This window comes from Hypanus sabinus, unplaced genomic scaffold (assembly GCF_030144855.1).
Source record: "Hypanus sabinus isolate sHypSab1 unplaced genomic scaffold, sHypSab1.hap1 scaffold_806, whole genome shotgun sequence".
In the NCBI taxonomy this organism is placed as follows: Eukaryota; Metazoa; Chordata; class Chondrichthyes; order Myliobatiformes; family Dasyatidae; genus Hypanus; species Hypanus sabinus.
This window is the reverse complement of record NW_026781658.1, coordinates 1-17,965: the sequence shown is the minus strand read 5'-3', so window position 1 is coordinate 17,965 and position 17,965 is coordinate 1. Positions and strand designations below refer to the sequence as shown.

Genomic DNA, 17,965 nt, shown 5'->3' with positions numbered 1-17,965 from the left:
AAAACCGGGGCTGCGGGACCGGAGAGCCCGGAGCCTCCAGCCGCCGGCAGAGCTCGTTCCCGGCACTTTTCATAGAAACATAGAAAACCTGCAGCACGATACAGGCCCTTCGGCCCACAAAGTTGTTCTTCCAAGGCAGCCCCCGATTTCCACAAACCCGAGATCAGTACCATCTTCACGGAATCCTGAACAGAAGAACCGCCGGCGACAGCTACGGTCGGCACTGCGCCTGCGTTTAGCAGGAGGTTCTGGGCTGCACCAGCCGTGGCCAGATCTCCCTATAGGGAGACCAGTAGCCGGAGGCGGGAGGGACAACGGAGAGGTAAATCACAAACAAGACAAAGTCTACAGATGCTGGAAATTCAGAGCAACACAAACAAAATGCTGGCGGAACTCAGCAGGCCGGGCAGCATCTATCGAAAAGAGTCAACAGTCGACGTTTCCAGTTGAACCCTCCTTCAGCACTGAGATGGGATGGGAGAAATATCTGAATAAAATCGGGGCGGGCGAGGAAATGTCCCGCTGGAAGGTGATAGGTGAAACCAGGTAGGTGGGAATGCTCAAGAGCAGAAGAAAATAGAGTCTAATAGGAGAGGAGAGTGGAGAATAGGAGAAAGGGATGGAGCAGTGGATCCAGAGAGAAGTGATAAGCAGGTGAGAGGACGTGAAAGGTCAGAGAGGGAGGGAGGGGTGTGAGGGAAATTTGTTCACCGGAAGGAGAAATCGATATTTATGCTATCAGGTTGTGTGTGTGTGGTGGGGGGGGGGGGGATGCCCAGACGGAATATAAGTTGCTGATCCTGGACACTCAGGGTGGACTCGTCTTGGCACAAGATGGGCTGACACGTCGGAACGAGAATGGAAATCGGAATTGAAATGTTTGGACACCGGAAGTCCCGCTCGGAGCGGATAGTTCAAAGGTTAATTTATTATCAAAGTAGGTCTCCATAAACAACTCTGAGTTTTTTTCTCCAGAGAAGCACGAAACAAAGAAAGAGCATGAAAGTCGTTCAGAGAGAAAAAAAATCAAATCCCACCCCACCCCCTGCATAAAAAAGAACGACTTCCCGATCATCAACCCCCAAATCCACCCCTCCGGCACAAAAGGGAACAATAATATCGACCCCCGGTAAAACAAAACACGCCTACCCCGCACAACTGCGGAGGAGCCGGTGTCACCAGTGTGGAGGCGGCCGCATCGGGAGCAGCGGACACAACGGGCGACCCCGGAAAATTCACAGGTGAAGTGTCGCCTCACCTGGAAGGATGTTTGGACAACGGAGAGAGTTCGGACGTCCGGCCCTTTCACTGCGACACCCCGAACTCCGCATCAAATCCGTCCAAACGAATCTGGGTGAACTTTAATGACGAATAAATATAATTCCTCACAACGATCAGCTGTCTGAATGATTCCCTGACTCTGAGAGGAAGGGGTATCTATGGTCCACATTGCCAGGGTGTTGAGTTTACCAGGAGACAAAGACTGCAGGGACGAAAGGTTTTCTGTTCGCTAATACACTGTGTGTGGACCCCGCTGGCAATTCTGGTGTTGTGACCCGAATCGAGACAAACACCACGCTGCCCACTCCACCAACAACACGGCACAGCCGGACACATAACAGGGGACTTTACATCCCACAACCCTGGATTCAGTGATGAAACCCGTGATTAATGTTGTTGTCCCACTGAAAGGTCCATTAAGGTGCTTTTGAAAGCCAGCGCTCTCCCACAGGTGACGTCACACAGCTCCTCCTCCCAGGCGCCTGACGTCACACATGGGCTCCCCACACCGGGATCTGCCCTCACTTGCGCGGTGTCTTACGTCACCCACGCGCTGCTGTGCTCGAACTTTATCGGTTTAACGGCTGGGCTAATAATCACGTGACCAGCCCCTTCCCCCATCGCTGTCAACAGAGGATTCAGGCGCTGCGCTATTCCCATTGGTGCGAAGCGATGTCAATCACAGGTTACAACCAGTCCCGGAGGCGGACATGCCGAGTGGGCGTTACCCCGCTGAGTTCGTCTCCCGCTCAAACGCCGACCGCCTCCTCAGAGCGGAGAAAACCTCAAAGTAAATGTCCGCTTTCTGATTTATTTCCATTTCCCTCCGAGGGAAGTTGGGGCGTTTGTGAAGCGTCTCCTGCGGCCGGAGTCTGATGTATCGCTGAGAGGTAGGAGGAGACCGCTCGGCCCGTCGGTTCGATGCCGGTTCCCCGGGGAGGGATTTTATTGACAGGATGAAGATGGTGAGAGAGGGGGCGGACAGGATGTTTGTCCCGGTGGGGACAGGAGGGGCTCATCTGTGGAAATATCTGAGCCCACGGTGTTGTCGAGCAGAGAGATTCACCACATTGGGGGCAAACACCGGCAGACTGTTGCCCTGCAAGCGGGGCCAATGGTCCGGGCAAAGTGACAATTATTTGTGCTTTGTTGGGATTGTACCTGGAATATGGTGTAAAATCCCGCTCCCCATACTGACACGGGTTATACAGACCAAAGAACAAACTGCCGGAGGAACTCAGTGGGTCGGACACCATCTGTGGAGGGAAATGGACCGTCAACATTTCGGGCCGAGACCCTCCCTCTGGACTGAGAGTGGACGGGAAATAGTCAGAGAAAAGAGGTGAGGGGTGGGGATGGGGCAAGAGCTGGGGAGTGAGAGGTGGATCCAGGTGAGAGGGGAGGTGGGAAGGTGGAAATAGTGACAGGGGTGGGAGGTGAGTGATCGGGGCAACACGGGGCTGCAGAAGATGGAAATTAATTCCACAGAGGATTAACAAAGAGGTTAGAGAGTATTTGTTATAGAGAGTGCAATGAAGATACACCAGACTGATCCCTGGAGTGGTGGGGTCATCATATGGAGAAAGATCAAATGTGCTAACCCTTTCATTTGGAGAATCGAGGACTGAGAGGTGAACACACTGAAATGCACAACATCATTACCGGTTGAACCAGGGATCACAGTCTCTGAAACAGGGATAGACTGTGCGGGACTGAAATGAGGGGAAATGTCTCCATTCCGAGGGTGGTGAATGTTTATAAATCCCCACCACAGAGTGCGGTGAAGACTCAGTGATTGTCCGCACGTAAAACAGATGTGTGGAGACCGAAGGGATCGAGGAAATGAGGATCGGGCAGAAACACATGGCTGAGATGGGTGAGCAGCCGCCATCTTGCTGATGGTTAGAGGGGCTGAATTGCCTCCTGCTGTTTCTCACTTGATGTTTCAGTGTTCCTGTCCAGCAAGGCTCTGGAGGAATGTGAATAGAAATTAGTGTTTAGAAACACAAAACTGATTTAAATGAAACGTGAACATTTCCTTTTTGCGTCTGAATTATGTTTTGGACCTGGATGGGAATGAGCCGCTGACTCTGTGACCTGGAGGTGGAGGGAAAAGGATCGGGGAAGATACGGTGTGGAAAAATAATCTTGTATCTGGGGTAGATATGGAATAATGTGGGGAATGCGGTGGATGGGTCGGGCAGCATGTGAGGGGCGAGGAGCAGAGTCACCAGTTCAGGAGGGAGTCCCTCCACCCGTCACCTGAACCCGGTTCCTGTTCACGTTTTTCTGCAGATCTGCAGCATCTGCGGGTCACTGTTCTATGTGTCCGTGTAGCTTCATCTTTCCCCGTTCAGACAAGGCAGTGAGATCCGGATCTGTCACGTCCTCTCGTTGTGCGTGGACAATGTTTTTTTTCTCTGCAATAGTTTCTGCATGTTTCATTCCACTGTTTTGAGGTGCTGAAGTGCTGCCAATGTTTCTGGGTGTCTGACCCGTTTATGTGAGAATTTAGCCTTTTCTATTTATCTGAGCTTCTCATAAATGTGTAAAGTTTAGTTCAGCTTCACTTCAGAATTTCCAAAGCAACACCCAGTCAGTCAAATTGCTCCACACAATTAAAATAGCTTATTACTTTTTTCTCTATTTTTGTACTATATATATGTATATTCTTATTTTAAATCACAATTTTTCAAAACTATTATGAATTAGGTTCTGCTGCTACCGCAGGGACAACATGACACATGCCGGTGCTATTAAACCTGATTCTGATATTGATATGGGAGACCCACCACCGGTCACCTGATCCCAGTTACTGCAGATCGTAATGTGAGTTTGAGGTATTTTCCATATATTTGCTTTCCACAGAAATGACAACAGTTCAGTTTCCTTCTGTGGTTCCAGAGCAGAAGCTCAGTCTGTCTAATATTTCCACACAATTAAAATGGGGAAATTTGTTTATTATCATCATGTACTGAGCTACAGTGAAAATCTTGCCTGATGTACCATCCACACAGATTGATACATTCCAACAGTACATTGAGCTGATATACAACAAAATAATCACTGTAACAAAGCATTATGGCTGCAGAGAAAGTGCGGTGCCGATAGACATAAGGTGCAGGGTCACGTCCAGTTACATTGTGAGGTTGAGTCCATTTTATCATTCATTTGGCTTATAACCACAGACAGGAAGCCGTCCTTCAGCCTGGTGCTACGCACTTTAAGGCTTTTGTATCTCTCTGCCAATGTGGGAGCGGGTTTGCAGCAAGAATGTCCAGGTTATGAGGTTACATGGCCTGCTTTTCCGAGGCAGGGGAAGTGTAGGAAGAGTCCATGGAGGGGAGGCTTGTTTCTCTGATGTTCACTGCTCTCCAAAGTTCTCTGCAGTTCCTTGCAGTCATGGGCAGAGCAGTAGCCATACAAAGGCATGAAGTATCGACAAGGAGCTCAGAGACCTTGGCCGTCACCCTGCCTTGTGTAGCTGGATCCTGGACTTCCTGTCAGATCGCTGGCAGGTGGTAAGAGTGGGCTCCCTCACCTCTGTCTCTCTGACCCTCAGCACACATACCCCACAGGGTTGTCTCTTTGGCGCCCTCCTTTACTCTCTGTGCACCCATGACTTGTGTTGCCACCCACAGCTCCAATCTGCTATTTAAATTTGCTGTCAGCACTACATTGATTGGCCTAATCTGAAATACTGATAACAATCAATCAAATGCCTTCTGACAAGGCTCGGTCCAAACAAACTTTTCACCCTTCTTCAGGAGATTGGTCAGAGGAAGAGTGATAGCAGCAAAGTTCTTACAGAACTTACGATAATATCCATCCATTCCCAGAAACCTACTAAGAGCCTTCTTAGCAGTCAGAATAGGAACTTGAGAAATTGCTGGGAGTTTTGCCAGAACAGGAGCCAACTTGCTTTGACCTACAACATAGCCAAGACAGGTCACATTGGCATGGCCATATTCACTCTTAGCCAAGTAAACTGTAAGGCTGGCCTGGGAAAGCCTGTCAAATAGCTTTTCTACTGCAGAGATATGCTCTTCCCAAGTGCCACTCCCTGTAGCTAAGTCATCAATATAGGTATCTGTGTGTTCTCACCCTCGAATTACAAAATCAATCATTCTCTGGGATGCTCCTGGAGCATTTTTCCTTCCAAAAGGCAAAACATTGTATTCATACAACCCAGATGGTGTCACAAATGCAGAAATTTCTCTACCTCTGTCCATCAATGGAACACACCCCAATACCCTTTCAACAGATCAATCGTTGTAAGAAATTAGCTTTTCCAGCCTTATCGATGCAATCATCCACTCTAGGGATAGGATAGGCATCTGTTTTTGTTACTGCATTTACCTTTCTATAATCAGTGCAAAATCTAACACTACCATCAGGTTTGGGCACAATAATGCAGGGTGACTCCAATCTCATTTTGAAGGCCTAATAATACCATTCTCCAGCATATACTCAATTCCCTGGTCAGCCAATTTACACTTTTCTACGTTCATGCAATTTGGGTGTTGTTTAATCAGTTTAGCTTGACCAACATCTACATCATGTACTACGACCGTGGTTTGCTTGGGAACAAAGGGAAATAAATCTTTAAACTTCAAAAATAATTCCTTCAGCTGTTGTTGTTGCTTTGGCTGCAGATGAGACAACCTGTTAGCAATGTTTTCTGGAACAACCGAGTTCATTAACCTAACTGGGACCATGTTTGGCTTGATAAAAGTCTCAGACGAGTCAAGTGTTTCATTCTCAGGGTTGCCAGTTTCATTTGTTTTGACAACAACACACACAGATGGTACCTACTTGTTCAAAAAAGGTTTTATCATATTTATGTGTACCACCTGTGTTAGTTTACGTCAGTCAGGTGTTTTAATTACATAATTCACATCATTAATTTGAGAGACTATCTCATACGGTCTATTGAATTTCGCCTGAAGTGGATTCGTCAACATAAGGCAAGCACCTTATCTCCCACCTGGTATTTTCTTTCTCGAGCCCTGTTATCAAACCAACACTTCATTTTGTTTTGAGAAATTTTTAAGTTTTGTCTCACTGGACTACAGGTTTTGTGTAGTTTATTTTTGAAGATCAAAACATAGTCTGAGTTAACATGTACATCCCCATCAATCCACCGTTTCTTTTAACAAGGTCAAAGGTCATTCTGCGACCAAATACAATTTCAAATGGAGTAAATCCCAGTGATTCCTGTACTGACTCTCTTTCTGTGGACAAAAGCAAATGTATTCCTTCATTCCAGTCGTTTCCATTTTCAATACAGTATGTCTTAATCATTGTTTTGAGGGTAGAATGAAATCTTTCTAAAGCCCCTTGTGATTCTGTATGGTACGCAGATGATGCAATTTGTTTTGCTCCCAGTTCAGAAACTACCTGTTGGAATAATCCAGATGTAAAATTGCATCCTTGATCAGACTGGATTTCTTTAGACAAATCGAATAATGTGAAAATCTTGGTAAGAGCCCTCGCCACAGTTTTAGCTTTAATATTTCTGAGAGGCATTGCCTCTGGGAATCTGGATGCAGTACACAGAATAGTTAGCAGATACTGATGGCCAGCTTTGGTCTTTGGCAATGGGCCAACACAATCCACTATAACTTTCGAAAAAGGGTTCACCGAATGCAGGTATAGGCCACTGGGGTGAGCTCATTAGGTTTACCCAAATCTTGACAAGTACCTTTTGGAAACTCTTATTCAGGGTAAACATAACTTTATGAGTTAAAGCAAACTGATCTGCTAATCCAGCAGATTCCTGCATAGTGGCAGCATCATTTCCATCTAAATACATCTTTCTGTCATCAGGGACACACCTTCTGAATTCTTCAATTAAAACCAACTTTCAAGCTGTTAAAATCATCATTTACATGTTCAGATGTGCACCAGTGGTCAAAAGACACAAATTTCTCATAAGCAAATTCTGTATGTCTGGTTCACAGATTTCTAAACTTTTGCCTGTCTGCTTCTGGGACCAACTCATAAGCTTTGAGCACAGCCTGTTTCACGATGTCATAATATGTGGTGCGTGACCATGTGGTTAAGGTGTTGAACTAGCGATCTGAAAGTCATGAGTTTGAGCCTCAGCCGAGGCAACGTGTGTGTCCTTGAGCAAAGCACTGAACCACACACTGCTCCTGCGCAATTATAGCCCAGTGGCGATGACTGGGTCAGCATAAATAAATAAATAATCAGCTGCTTCAGCTACTGTCAAAGCAGAATAAGCTTGCTAAGCCTTCCCCTTAATTACACTTTGTAAGAGAATTTTCTTACTGCTTTTCTGTCTCTCCAGCCTGAAATTGCCTCTGCCTCCATCTTTAATTTTTCTAACTTGCACTGGAGCTCAAGCTCACTAGGTTTACTTTCAGGAAACACCTCCAACTCCTCCACTTTAAACACATCCTCAGATACATAATGTTCAGCTATTATCCTCTGCATCTGTGCCCTCCTCATTGTCAATTTCACCTTAGCAAGTATTAACACTTTAGCAATACTCAATAACTCAATCCTTCTGGTGTCCTCTAATGCCTGAGAGGTTCACACTTCCAGATATCTATCAACATCCATTGCTGCTGATTTTCCACACACAAATAAATCAAAAGGGATTTATCCAATGAAATCAATATTAAATCAATCCTTAAATTTGTTCATATCCCAGACGCAGGCCCCATTTTGTTACAAACCATAACGCTTTAGAAACAAACCAGCAGCAACAGACTACTCCCAGTGGCCACACATTTTATTTCCACATCCCATTCCCATTCTGATATGTCTATCCATGGCCTCCTCTACTGTCAAAATTAATCCAAACTCAGGTTGGAGGAACAACACCTTATATACCGGCTGGGTAGCCTCCAACCTGATGGGATGAACATTGACTTCTCTAACTTCTGTTAATGCCCCTCTTCCACTTCTTACCCCATCACTGACATATTTAATTGTTTGCCTGTTTTCCATGTCTCTCTGGTGCTTCCCCCGCACCTTACTTTCTCCTGAGGCCTCCTGTCCAATGATTCTTTCCCATCTCCAGCTCTGTATCACGTTCGCCAATCACCTTTCCAGTTCTTAGCTTCATCCCACCACCTCCAGACTTCTCCTATCATTTTGCATTTCACCCTCCCCCCACTACTTTCAAATCTCTTAGTATCTTTCCTTTCAGTTAGTCCTGATGAAGGGTCTCAGCTTGAAACGTTGACATTTCTTCTCCTTATAGATACTGCCTGGCCTGCTGTGTTCCACCAGCATTTTGTGTGTGTTGTTTGAATTTCCAGCATCTGCAGAATTCCTCATGAGTGTTATGTGTATAAATCTGTAGAAATAAATCTCCCAAACTATTGAGCTCAGAGGAAACAAGGCTTGGAGTTTTGAGATGGTAAAGTATGAAAGTTCAGTTCAACTACAGAATAGGTGATGAGAGAGAGATATTTGTAATCCAGGGTAAATGTTGAGAGAAGGCAATTATGTTGTATTCCACAGGTTTCATGGTGGTAAAACGAGACCAACAGTCACCGTAGATTTTATCTGTCATCCTTCCAAATCCACATACTAATTATCATCCGAAGTGACTTGTCATAAGGGGTATCATCTTCAAGTGAACTACCACACCACAGCCAGGCAAGGGGTAACACATAAGTGGTCTCCACAGGATATCCCAAATCAGATCCACTCCTATGGATCAAATGAGGTGACAACCACACATTCGATGTAAGGTGAATCCACCCTTGTGGGCAAAGGAAAGTTCCAAACAGTGACCCTTGGCCACTAGTTCCCTGGTTTCGACCCTTCCATTTTTCTTCCTTTGTCTCTGTCTGTCTCTGAGTGTCTGTGTCCTTGGTTAAAACTAAACAAGCTGCACACGATGTAAACAAGCTGCAAATTGGACTGATTTGTCTTTTTAATCTCTCCCTCTCTCTCTCTTAAAATGAAAGCCACAGCAAACAAAACCTAGGGATGCATAACAATGGCCACTCCCCATTGTGAGCTGAGAGGTGTGCCAGTAGGTGGGATGACTGTGTGAATCCTTTCCCACATTCTCAGCAGGTGAACTCTAGTGTGAACTCGCTGATGTCTCTGTAAGATGAATGACTGAGTGAATCTCTCCCCACAGACTGAGCAGGTGAATGGCTTCTCCCCAGTGTGAACTCGCTGATGTCTCTGTAGGCTGGATAAATGAGTGAATCTCTTCCCACAGACTGAGCAGGTGAACGGCCTCTCCCCAGTGTGAACTCGCTGATGTACCAGTAGGGTAGATGACAGAGTGAATCCTTTCCCACATTCTGAGCAGGTGAACAGCCTCTCTCCACTGTGAACTCGCTGATGACTCTGCAGGGTGGAAGAGTCAGCAAATCTCCTCCCACATTCTGAGCAGGTGAATGGCCTCTCCCCAGTGTGAACTCGCTGGTGTCTCTGTAGGTTGTAAGAGTGAGTGAACCCCTTCCCACAGACTGAGCAGGTGAACGGCCTCTCCCCAGTGTGAACTCGCTGATGTACCAGTAGGGTAGATGACAGAGTGAATCCTTTCCCACAGACTGAGCAGGTGAATGGCCTCTCCCCAGTGTGAACTCGCTGATGTCTCTGTAGGCTGGATAAATGAGTGAATTCTTTCCCACAGACTGAGCAAGTGAATGGCCTCTCCCCAGTGTGAACTCGCAGGTGATTCTGTAGGTGGGATGACTGAGTGAATCCCTTCCCACAGACTGAGCAGGTGAACGGCTTCTCCCTGGTGTGAACTCGCTGGTGACTCTGTAGGTGGGATGACTGAGTGAATCCCTTCCCACATTCTGAGCAGGTGAACGGCCTCTCTCCACTGAGAACTCGCTGATGTCTCTGTAGGCTGGATAAATTAGTGAATCTCTTCCCACAGACTGAGCAGGTGAACGGCCTCTCCCCACTGTGAACTCGCTGATGTCTCTGCAGTTTGGACAAATGAGTGAATTCCTTCCCACAGACTGAGCAAGTGAATGGCCTCTCCCCAGTGTGAACTCGCAGGTGATTCTGTAGGTTAGCTAACTGAGTGAATCCCTTCCCACAGACTGAGCAGGTGAACGGCTTCTCCCCGGTGTGAACTTGCTGGTGACTCCGTAGGTGGGATGACTGAGTGAATCCCTTCCCACACTCTGAGCAGGTGAATGGCTTCTCCCCAGTGTGAACTCGCAGGTGATTCTGTAGGTTAGCTAACTGAGTGAATCCCTTCCCACAGACTGAGCAGGTGAACGGCTTCTCCCCGGTGTGAACTTGCTGGTGACTCCGTAGGTGGGATGACTGAGTGAATCCCTTCCCACACTCTGAGCAGGTGAATGGCTTCTCCCCAGTGTGAAGTGGCTGGTGAGCCATTAGGTCAGATGACTGAGTGAATCCTTTCCCAGAAATTCAGCAGATGACCAGCCTCTGCCCAGTGTGGTGTGAACTGATTGGTGTGTCCACAGGTGGGATGACCAACTAAACCTTTTCTCACACACAGAACAGGTGAATGGCCTTGCCCAGTGTGAACTTGCTGATGTACCTTCAATTGTGATAACCGAGTGAATCCATTCCCACTGTCTGAGCAGGTGAAAGGCCTTTCTCCTGTGTAAAGTGACGGGCTTGCGAGTTGGTCAGATGACCGAGAGAATCCCTCCCCACAGTCTGAGCAGGAAGGATGGTCAATTGGATCCTTGCTCCGCTTCTTAAATATCTAGACAGAGACAACAAAACCGTTGTGCCGTGCTTGAGCTTCCTGGAGACGAATTCCTTCTCATTTTTAACCTGTAAAAAGATTTACAAAATCCATCAATGGGTGTAGGACAACACTTCAGATGACATTACTTGAGTTGCCAAAGTTTGATCTGGTATCACACTGTTACAGTGAGGTTCTACCCAAGTTGGACAGAGAAATCATCTCCTGACTGGGCAGAGTGCTGGTATCTGGAATGACCATCAATTCCCTGATGCTCTTCCTGTCTCTATAAGAATGGGGCATTTCTGCCGTCTCCAATCTGTGCCTTGGCTCAGTTTGACTCTCCCCATTGGTATAATTCCCTGTTCCCACTGAGCTGCATGGGTTCCTGGCCCCACAGTAACTGAAACACTCTCACACAAATAGTTTTTTTTGACGTGCAGCTGGGATCTTCTTTTATGTATTATTAACTTAAAGTGCCACAGTTTTAACGCCATATAAAAAATTCCTGCTGAAATGACTGGTTGGTTCACACAGCTGTCAAAATGGGTTAGGGTGAATTTTTGTATTATTTCAGGTTCTTGTCACAATCATAAAAAATTTGAACACAGAAACAGACACTTTGGGCCATCTAGTTTGTGCTGAACTATTTAAACAGCCCACTCCCACACCTCTACCATCCAGGTACCAACACAAACCTCTTAAGTTTTGAAATCGAGCTCGCATGCACCACTTGTGCTGGCTGCTCACTCCACAGCCGAATGACCGTCTGTGTGAAGAAGATTCCCCTCATGTTCCCCTTAACATTTCACCTTTCACCCTGAACCCATGGTCTCTGGTTGTTGTCCCATCCAATCTTCATGGAAAAAGCCAGCTTGCATTAACACTATCTGTGCCTCTCTATCACAATCAAATCTCACCTCAATCTTCTGCATTCCAAGGAATAAAGTCCTGATTTGTTCAATCTTTCCTTATAACTCAAATCCTCCAGACATGGCAACATCCTTGTGAAATTTCTCTGAAATCTCTGAACTTCTTTTACATCTTTCCTGTAGGTGGGTGACCAAAACTGCACACAATACTTCAAATTAGGCCTCACCAATGTTTTCTAGAAGTCAACATAACATCCATCTATTGTTATCAGTACTTTGATTCATGAAGGGCAATGGGCCTGTGATACCACTTTCAGTGAATTAAGGACTTGTATTCCCAGGTCCCTTTCTTCTACAACACTCCTCCGTGCCCGATCAGTCACTGTGAAAGACCTCCCTTGGTAGGTCAGACCAAAGTGCCACAACTCACACTGGTCTGCATTAAATTCCATTTTCCATTTCTCAAACCATTTTCCCACCTGGTCCAGATGACACTGCAAGCCTTGATAGTCTTCTCGCAGTCCGCTAAACCCCCAGTCTTGTTGTCATCCACAAATTTGCTGATCCAGTTAACCACACTATCATCCAGATTACTGATATAGATGATAAACAACAACAGATCCAGCACTGATCACTGTGGTAACCACTGGTCAGAGGTCTCCAGTCAGAGAGGCAACCATCTGCTACCACACTCTGGCTTCTCCCAAATTACTGGCTTCTCCCAAATTCTCATCCAATTTACTGTCTCATCTTGAATGCTGAGTGACTGAACCTTCTTGACCAACCTCCCATATGAGACTTTGTCAAGTGCCTTGCTAAAGTCCATGTAGACAACATCCACTGCCTTGCCTTCATCCACTTTCCTGATAACTTCCTTGAGATACTCTATAAGATTGGCTAGAGCCATGCTGTCTATCCTTTATCAGTCCACACCTATCCAAATACTTACAGTATATACTTGGTTCCTGCACACACATTCCAATAACTTTCCCAGTTCTGATGTCAAGCCCACCGACGTATTATTTCCTAGTTTATTTTTACAGCCTGTCTTGAACAGCAGAACAACATTGTCTGTCCTCCAATCCTCCAGTACCTCACCTGTCACTAAGGATGATTTAAATACCTGTGCTAAGGCCCCGATAATTTCTGCACTTGTCTTCTGCAGGGTCCTAGTGATCAACTTGTCAGGCCCTGGGGATTGATCCACACTAATTTGCCTCAAACCCCTCCACCTCTGTAATCTGTACAGGGTCCATGAAGTTGATGCGGCTTTGCCTCACTTCTATAGACTCTGTGTTCATCTCTTGAGTAAATACGGATGCAAAAAAAATCTCCCCAAGTCTATGTTATCCCTTTATATGGATTACCATTCTGATCTTCCAGAGAATTAATTTTTTCCCTTTCAATCTTTTTGCTCTTAACATATCTGCAGAATCCCTGAGGATTCTCCTTCACCTTGTCTGCTGGGGCAACCTCATGCCTTTATTTCTTTCATAAGTGTTCACTTGAATTTCCTGTATTTCATAAGTACCCCATTTGTTCCTCTCTGCCTGTACCTGGTATGCACCTCCTTTTTATTGATCTGGGAGAGGAAAGCCAAAGGGGTTATAGATCTGTATGGTGGGAGGTGGGGGTAAGGAGGGTTAAACTAAAGTTGCAGGGGGAATGGGAGCCTGAATAACAGAACAGATAGTGGAGAGTTTTTGGAGACAGATGTTGTTCAGGCCTCAGACAAAGTCAGGAATGAAAAAGTTGAGCATGGTGCAGTGAATATGCTGAGCCCTGTATATTTCAATACAAGGAGCAGCATAGGAAAGGCTGATGTGTTCAGGGCATGGATCAACACCTGGAATCAACACAAGGATCTGGCAACTGTGGACTGGGACAGGCTGCTTTATGGCAAAGGTGTGCTTGGTAAATGGGAGGCTTCAAAGCGAAATTTTGAAAGTAGTAAGCGGGTATGTCAGAATAAAAGGTAAAGATAGAAACTGTAGGGAAACTTGGATTGCACGAGATATTGAGACCCTGGTAAAGCACAAAATGGAATTGCATAACAGGGATAGGCAGTCAGTTTCTTATGGAGTATAAGAAATGCAAGAGAACACATAAGAAATCAATCAGGATGGCTAAAAGATGGCATGAGGTTGCTGTCACAGAAAAGGTGAAGGATAATCCTCAGGGATTCTCGTGATAGATTAAGAGCAAAAGGATTGCAAGGCACAAAGTTGGTCCTATGGAAGACCGGAATGGCAATCCACGTGTGGAAACAAAGCAGATGGGGGAGATCTTAAATATTTTTCCATCTCTATTTACTCAGGAGATGGACAAAGGATCTATGGGAGTGTGGAAAAGCGGCATTAACCATTTCAACCCTGGGGAAAAAACACTCCTCTGGCCACTCACACGCTCAATACCCCTCATCATTTTATACACCAAAAAATCTCTCTAAATATAAACAAGGAAATTATACATTGCACAATCTACTTTCCATGATTCAGTACATTTACACAGACAGGTGTGTAAAAAGGGCCCAACGAATACCAGGGACAAACAGGGCCAATTCACCACAACCACAAACTGTTCCTGCTGCCACCATCCAGGAAACGGTACCACAGCCAAAGGAGCAGCAGGCCCCGGGACATCATCTTCCACCAGGCCATCAGTCTGATTAATTCATGCTGATACAATTGCATTTCGATGTTATATTGACTGTCCTATGTACAAACTATCTATTATAAATTACTATAAATTACACATTGCCCATTTAGATGATGTAAGGTATATATTTCTACTCCTCATGTTTATGAAATATGTATCTAATAAAGTCAAATCAATTCACCCTCTCCACTATCTGTTCTGTCATTCTGGCTCCCATTCCCCCTACAACTTATTTTAACCACATCACCCCCTCCCCTGCTCACTATCACTAGCAAGTCTTACCACTAGGATATTCATCCCCTCTTGTTCTGTTCCTCTAACTAACGAATCCCCTATCAGTCTTTTGACTTTCCTCTGCCAGGTCATTCCCCCCACAGCTTCTGAAGTGGTCCACCTGTAGTTGTGTGAAATGGCCACAAGAGTACTCTGCGATGCCTATTTAACCTCATTCCCCTTCCTGACTCTCACCCAGTTTCCTGTGTCCTGCACCTTGGGAGTAACTCACCTCTCTTCATGTCATATCTATCACCCCTTCCAACTGCTGGATGATATGGAATTCACCCATTTCAAGCAGCTCATTGAAGTGCAGGGTTACAAGTTGCAGCTGGATGCACATCTTGTAGGGGAGGGCATCAGGGACACTACAGGTCTCCCCTCCTTCCCTCGAATAACCCTCTAATTTGTAATAACCAGTGTGCAGATAAATCTTGTACTGTGTATTTTTTACCCAGTGACAAGATGTGCACAGTGAATTTTATATAGAGAGGTATTCATTTTCACAGCTAGCAAATCACTGTCAATAGGAACTTTGATCTCCTCTGGGTTTGATCGAGTTCATCTGCACTCTCACACAACCTATGTAGCAGGCCTGTAACAGGAAATGCAGGAGTTTCTCACCAAAGCTTTTGCACATTGTCCATATGTGGTTTGCTTGCTAAATTACGCTTTAAGAAGTCAAATTTCCAAATATCACTCCACTTCTTCCCACTTGCAAATTCTCCAGCAACTTTTGCATCACCAAAATGCAAACAGGCATCACTAGTTTCTGTGTTCTACATATATATTCCCCCTGAACCCGTCCCCAATGACTGACGGTGGTGAACTCAGTGAATGAAATCCCAATGAATATGAAGGGATGGGCAGTAGTCTGTCTCACTGGAGTCTGGCACATTTGTGAAGTGAAAGCTACTTGTTGCCCAGGGCAAAGGTGTTTGATATCATAATGTACCCAGAGAGAATGGGACAAAACATGTTCTCACCGGTAGAAAAGTCCAGAGCAAGAGGAGGTAGAGGAAGCAACACACACAAAATACTGGAGGAACTCAGCAGGCCAGGCAGCATCTACGGAAAAGAGTACTAATGCTGAGTTCCTCCGGCATTTTGTGTGTGTTGCTTGGAATTCCAGCATCTGCAGATTTTCTCTTGTTAGTGATTGGAGGTAGAACAAAGGTGATTTTCTCAACTGCTGATGTAAAAGATTTTGTTCCCTTTCTCCGAGTTCCTAATCCTTGCATTTAGATAGCTGGAGCTCAGCTCTGTCTGAGAGATCCATCGATTCCCATTCCCTCAGCGGCCGGAAGCTCCCCGGGGCCCGTGTACGGATCGTGGGGCTGAGAGAGAGGGAAGAGGACAGGACTGTCCCGGGATTGCTGCCCACTGTGTCCGAAATTCAGAGGAATTATCCTGAAGTCGGTATTTAAGATAAAAACACGGTTAATCGCTCTTACCTGCAACCGACATTTTCAAATCCTTCTGTGCACTGCGCGCATGCGTGAAACTCAGGGACGGCCTCAGCCTGACGCCTGCGCATTTCATCGGCGCTTCAGCGCCGGCGAAATTCTGAACGAATTGCCCTATGGGTAATCACGGTGCCATTAAAGATTTCTGCAAGCACCGGTTCAATGTCCATAACTCATTTTTTTTTATCTTGGGTATAGAAAAAATCTGCAGCTGTTTTAACGCAGAAAGCGGCTCCCATAAGCAATATACTCAATATCAACGTGTATCTAATGCCAAAGTAAAATGCAGATATAAAACATAGGAGATTCTGCAGTTGCTGGAAATACTGAGAAAACATTTTCTATGTATTCCTCTCCAAAATTTCTGCCTTATCTGTTGATTTCCACCTGTGTTTTGCAGAAATTAACCACCTTTTTTTTCAATCAACCAGTTTCCAAATGCTTCTAATCTTTCACTTTTAACCCCTGACTCAGGCTGGCAAATCTTCGGTTTCTGACTCTGCACCATCGAAGATTCACTCGCTAGTCTGCTGTCAGACTTTAGAGGTGCATTGTATTTCGAGACCGCAGGTTCGTTTACTGTGAGTGTCGCTTTAAGTGGCTGAGTGAGGCGGGGCTGTGACGTCAGGAACAAGCTGCGGCAGCGGGAGCGGGAGAGGGAGACAAGCTGTTGGAACTTCAGCGTGTGACTGCGATAGGCTGCAACTCTTCCATGCCCAAAAGGTTGGGTTGATCTGATCATCGGCACGCAGTGCACAACGGATGTGTGACTGTCACTTCGTATCATCCATATGTGTGGATTTGCTGGAGTATCCTGTGATATCACTTTTGTTGGCCCTTACCTGGAATCGGGGTGTTCTGTGGTAATCACTTGAAGACGATATTCCTGTGACTGTCACCTGGTGATATTTCTAAGTGGATTTCGGAACTAATCGACGGATAAGATCTTTGGCGACTGTTATTTCGTTTACCCAGCGTGGAATGTGTGTGGAATTCTTCGTAATTGCCTTCTCTCTACATTCCCTTTATTAGTAACTACGCTATACAGCAATATAAATGCAGATATATCAAACAGGTTAGCAATAATTGTGTGTGTGTGTGTGTGTGTGTGTGTAAGTAAGTAGGAAAGTCAAGCTTCTTCACGCCTCGGGGTGAATGGATACCGTCTTACGGTGATGAGTGAAGTTCGGTTCAGTTCGTGGGATTGAGTCGAGTAGTGATGGAGAGAGAGAGGGAGAGTTTTGAGTCTTCAGGTAAGCTGACGCCGTCGATAGTCCCGTCGTCCTCCGAAATCCTTTAGAAGTCACCGACTGTGACACTACAAACGGGACCGTTCTTCTGTGGTGGAGTTATTAACCCAGGCGAGGGATGGACACACGAATAACTCCCCACCGGTCACAGCCTTTTCACACTGCGAGAGCCACTGATCGATGCTCCGGATCGATCTTCCAAAACCCACCTTTTTCTGTGGACACAACAAAGCTCATTCAGTGTCCAAAACCATGTGTCTGGAGGTCTATCAGCGGACCTCCTACTTATCTCACCGTGCTGAGCCCCAGCTGTCCATCAAACAGTTCCTCCCTTCTCTCTCTGTAAGAACACAGAAGCTGACAGTGTCCTTGTAAAAGTGTCAACAAGCTTGCAGAGAAAGCATAACACCATCTCCGAGCACTCTCTCTCTCTCTCTCTCTCTCTCTCTCTCTCTCTCTCTCTCTCTCTCCTCCCTCCCTCCCTCCCTC

The 17,965-nt window shown here is 45.9% G+C and overlaps 1 protein-coding gene across 1 annotated transcript; it reads right to left on the bottom strand.

The window, feature by feature from the left end:
* Window positions 1-4,160: 4,160 nt before the first annotated feature.
* LOC132390220 (gastrula zinc finger protein XlCGF26.1-like) lies at window positions 4,161-16,281 on the bottom strand. The gene is made up of 2 exons (XM_059962825.1): window positions 16,215-16,281; window positions 4,161-11,046 (listed from the first exon to the last, which is right to left on the bottom strand). The coding sequence occupies exon 2, from the start codon at window positions 10,633-10,635 to the stop codon at window positions 9,247-9,249; it is 1,389 nt and encodes a 462-aa protein (XP_059818808.1). The 5' UTR covers window positions 10,636-11,046; window positions 16,215-16,281; the 3' UTR covers window positions 4,161-9,246.
* Window positions 16,282-17,965: the final 1,684 nt, after the last annotated feature.

Bases quoted from the DNA above. Each gene is read 5' to 3' on its own strand.
- LOC132390220 (XM_059962825.1), bottom strand. From the start codon at position 10,635: ATGGCTCACCAGCCACTTCACACTGGGGAGAAGCCATTCACCTGCTCA.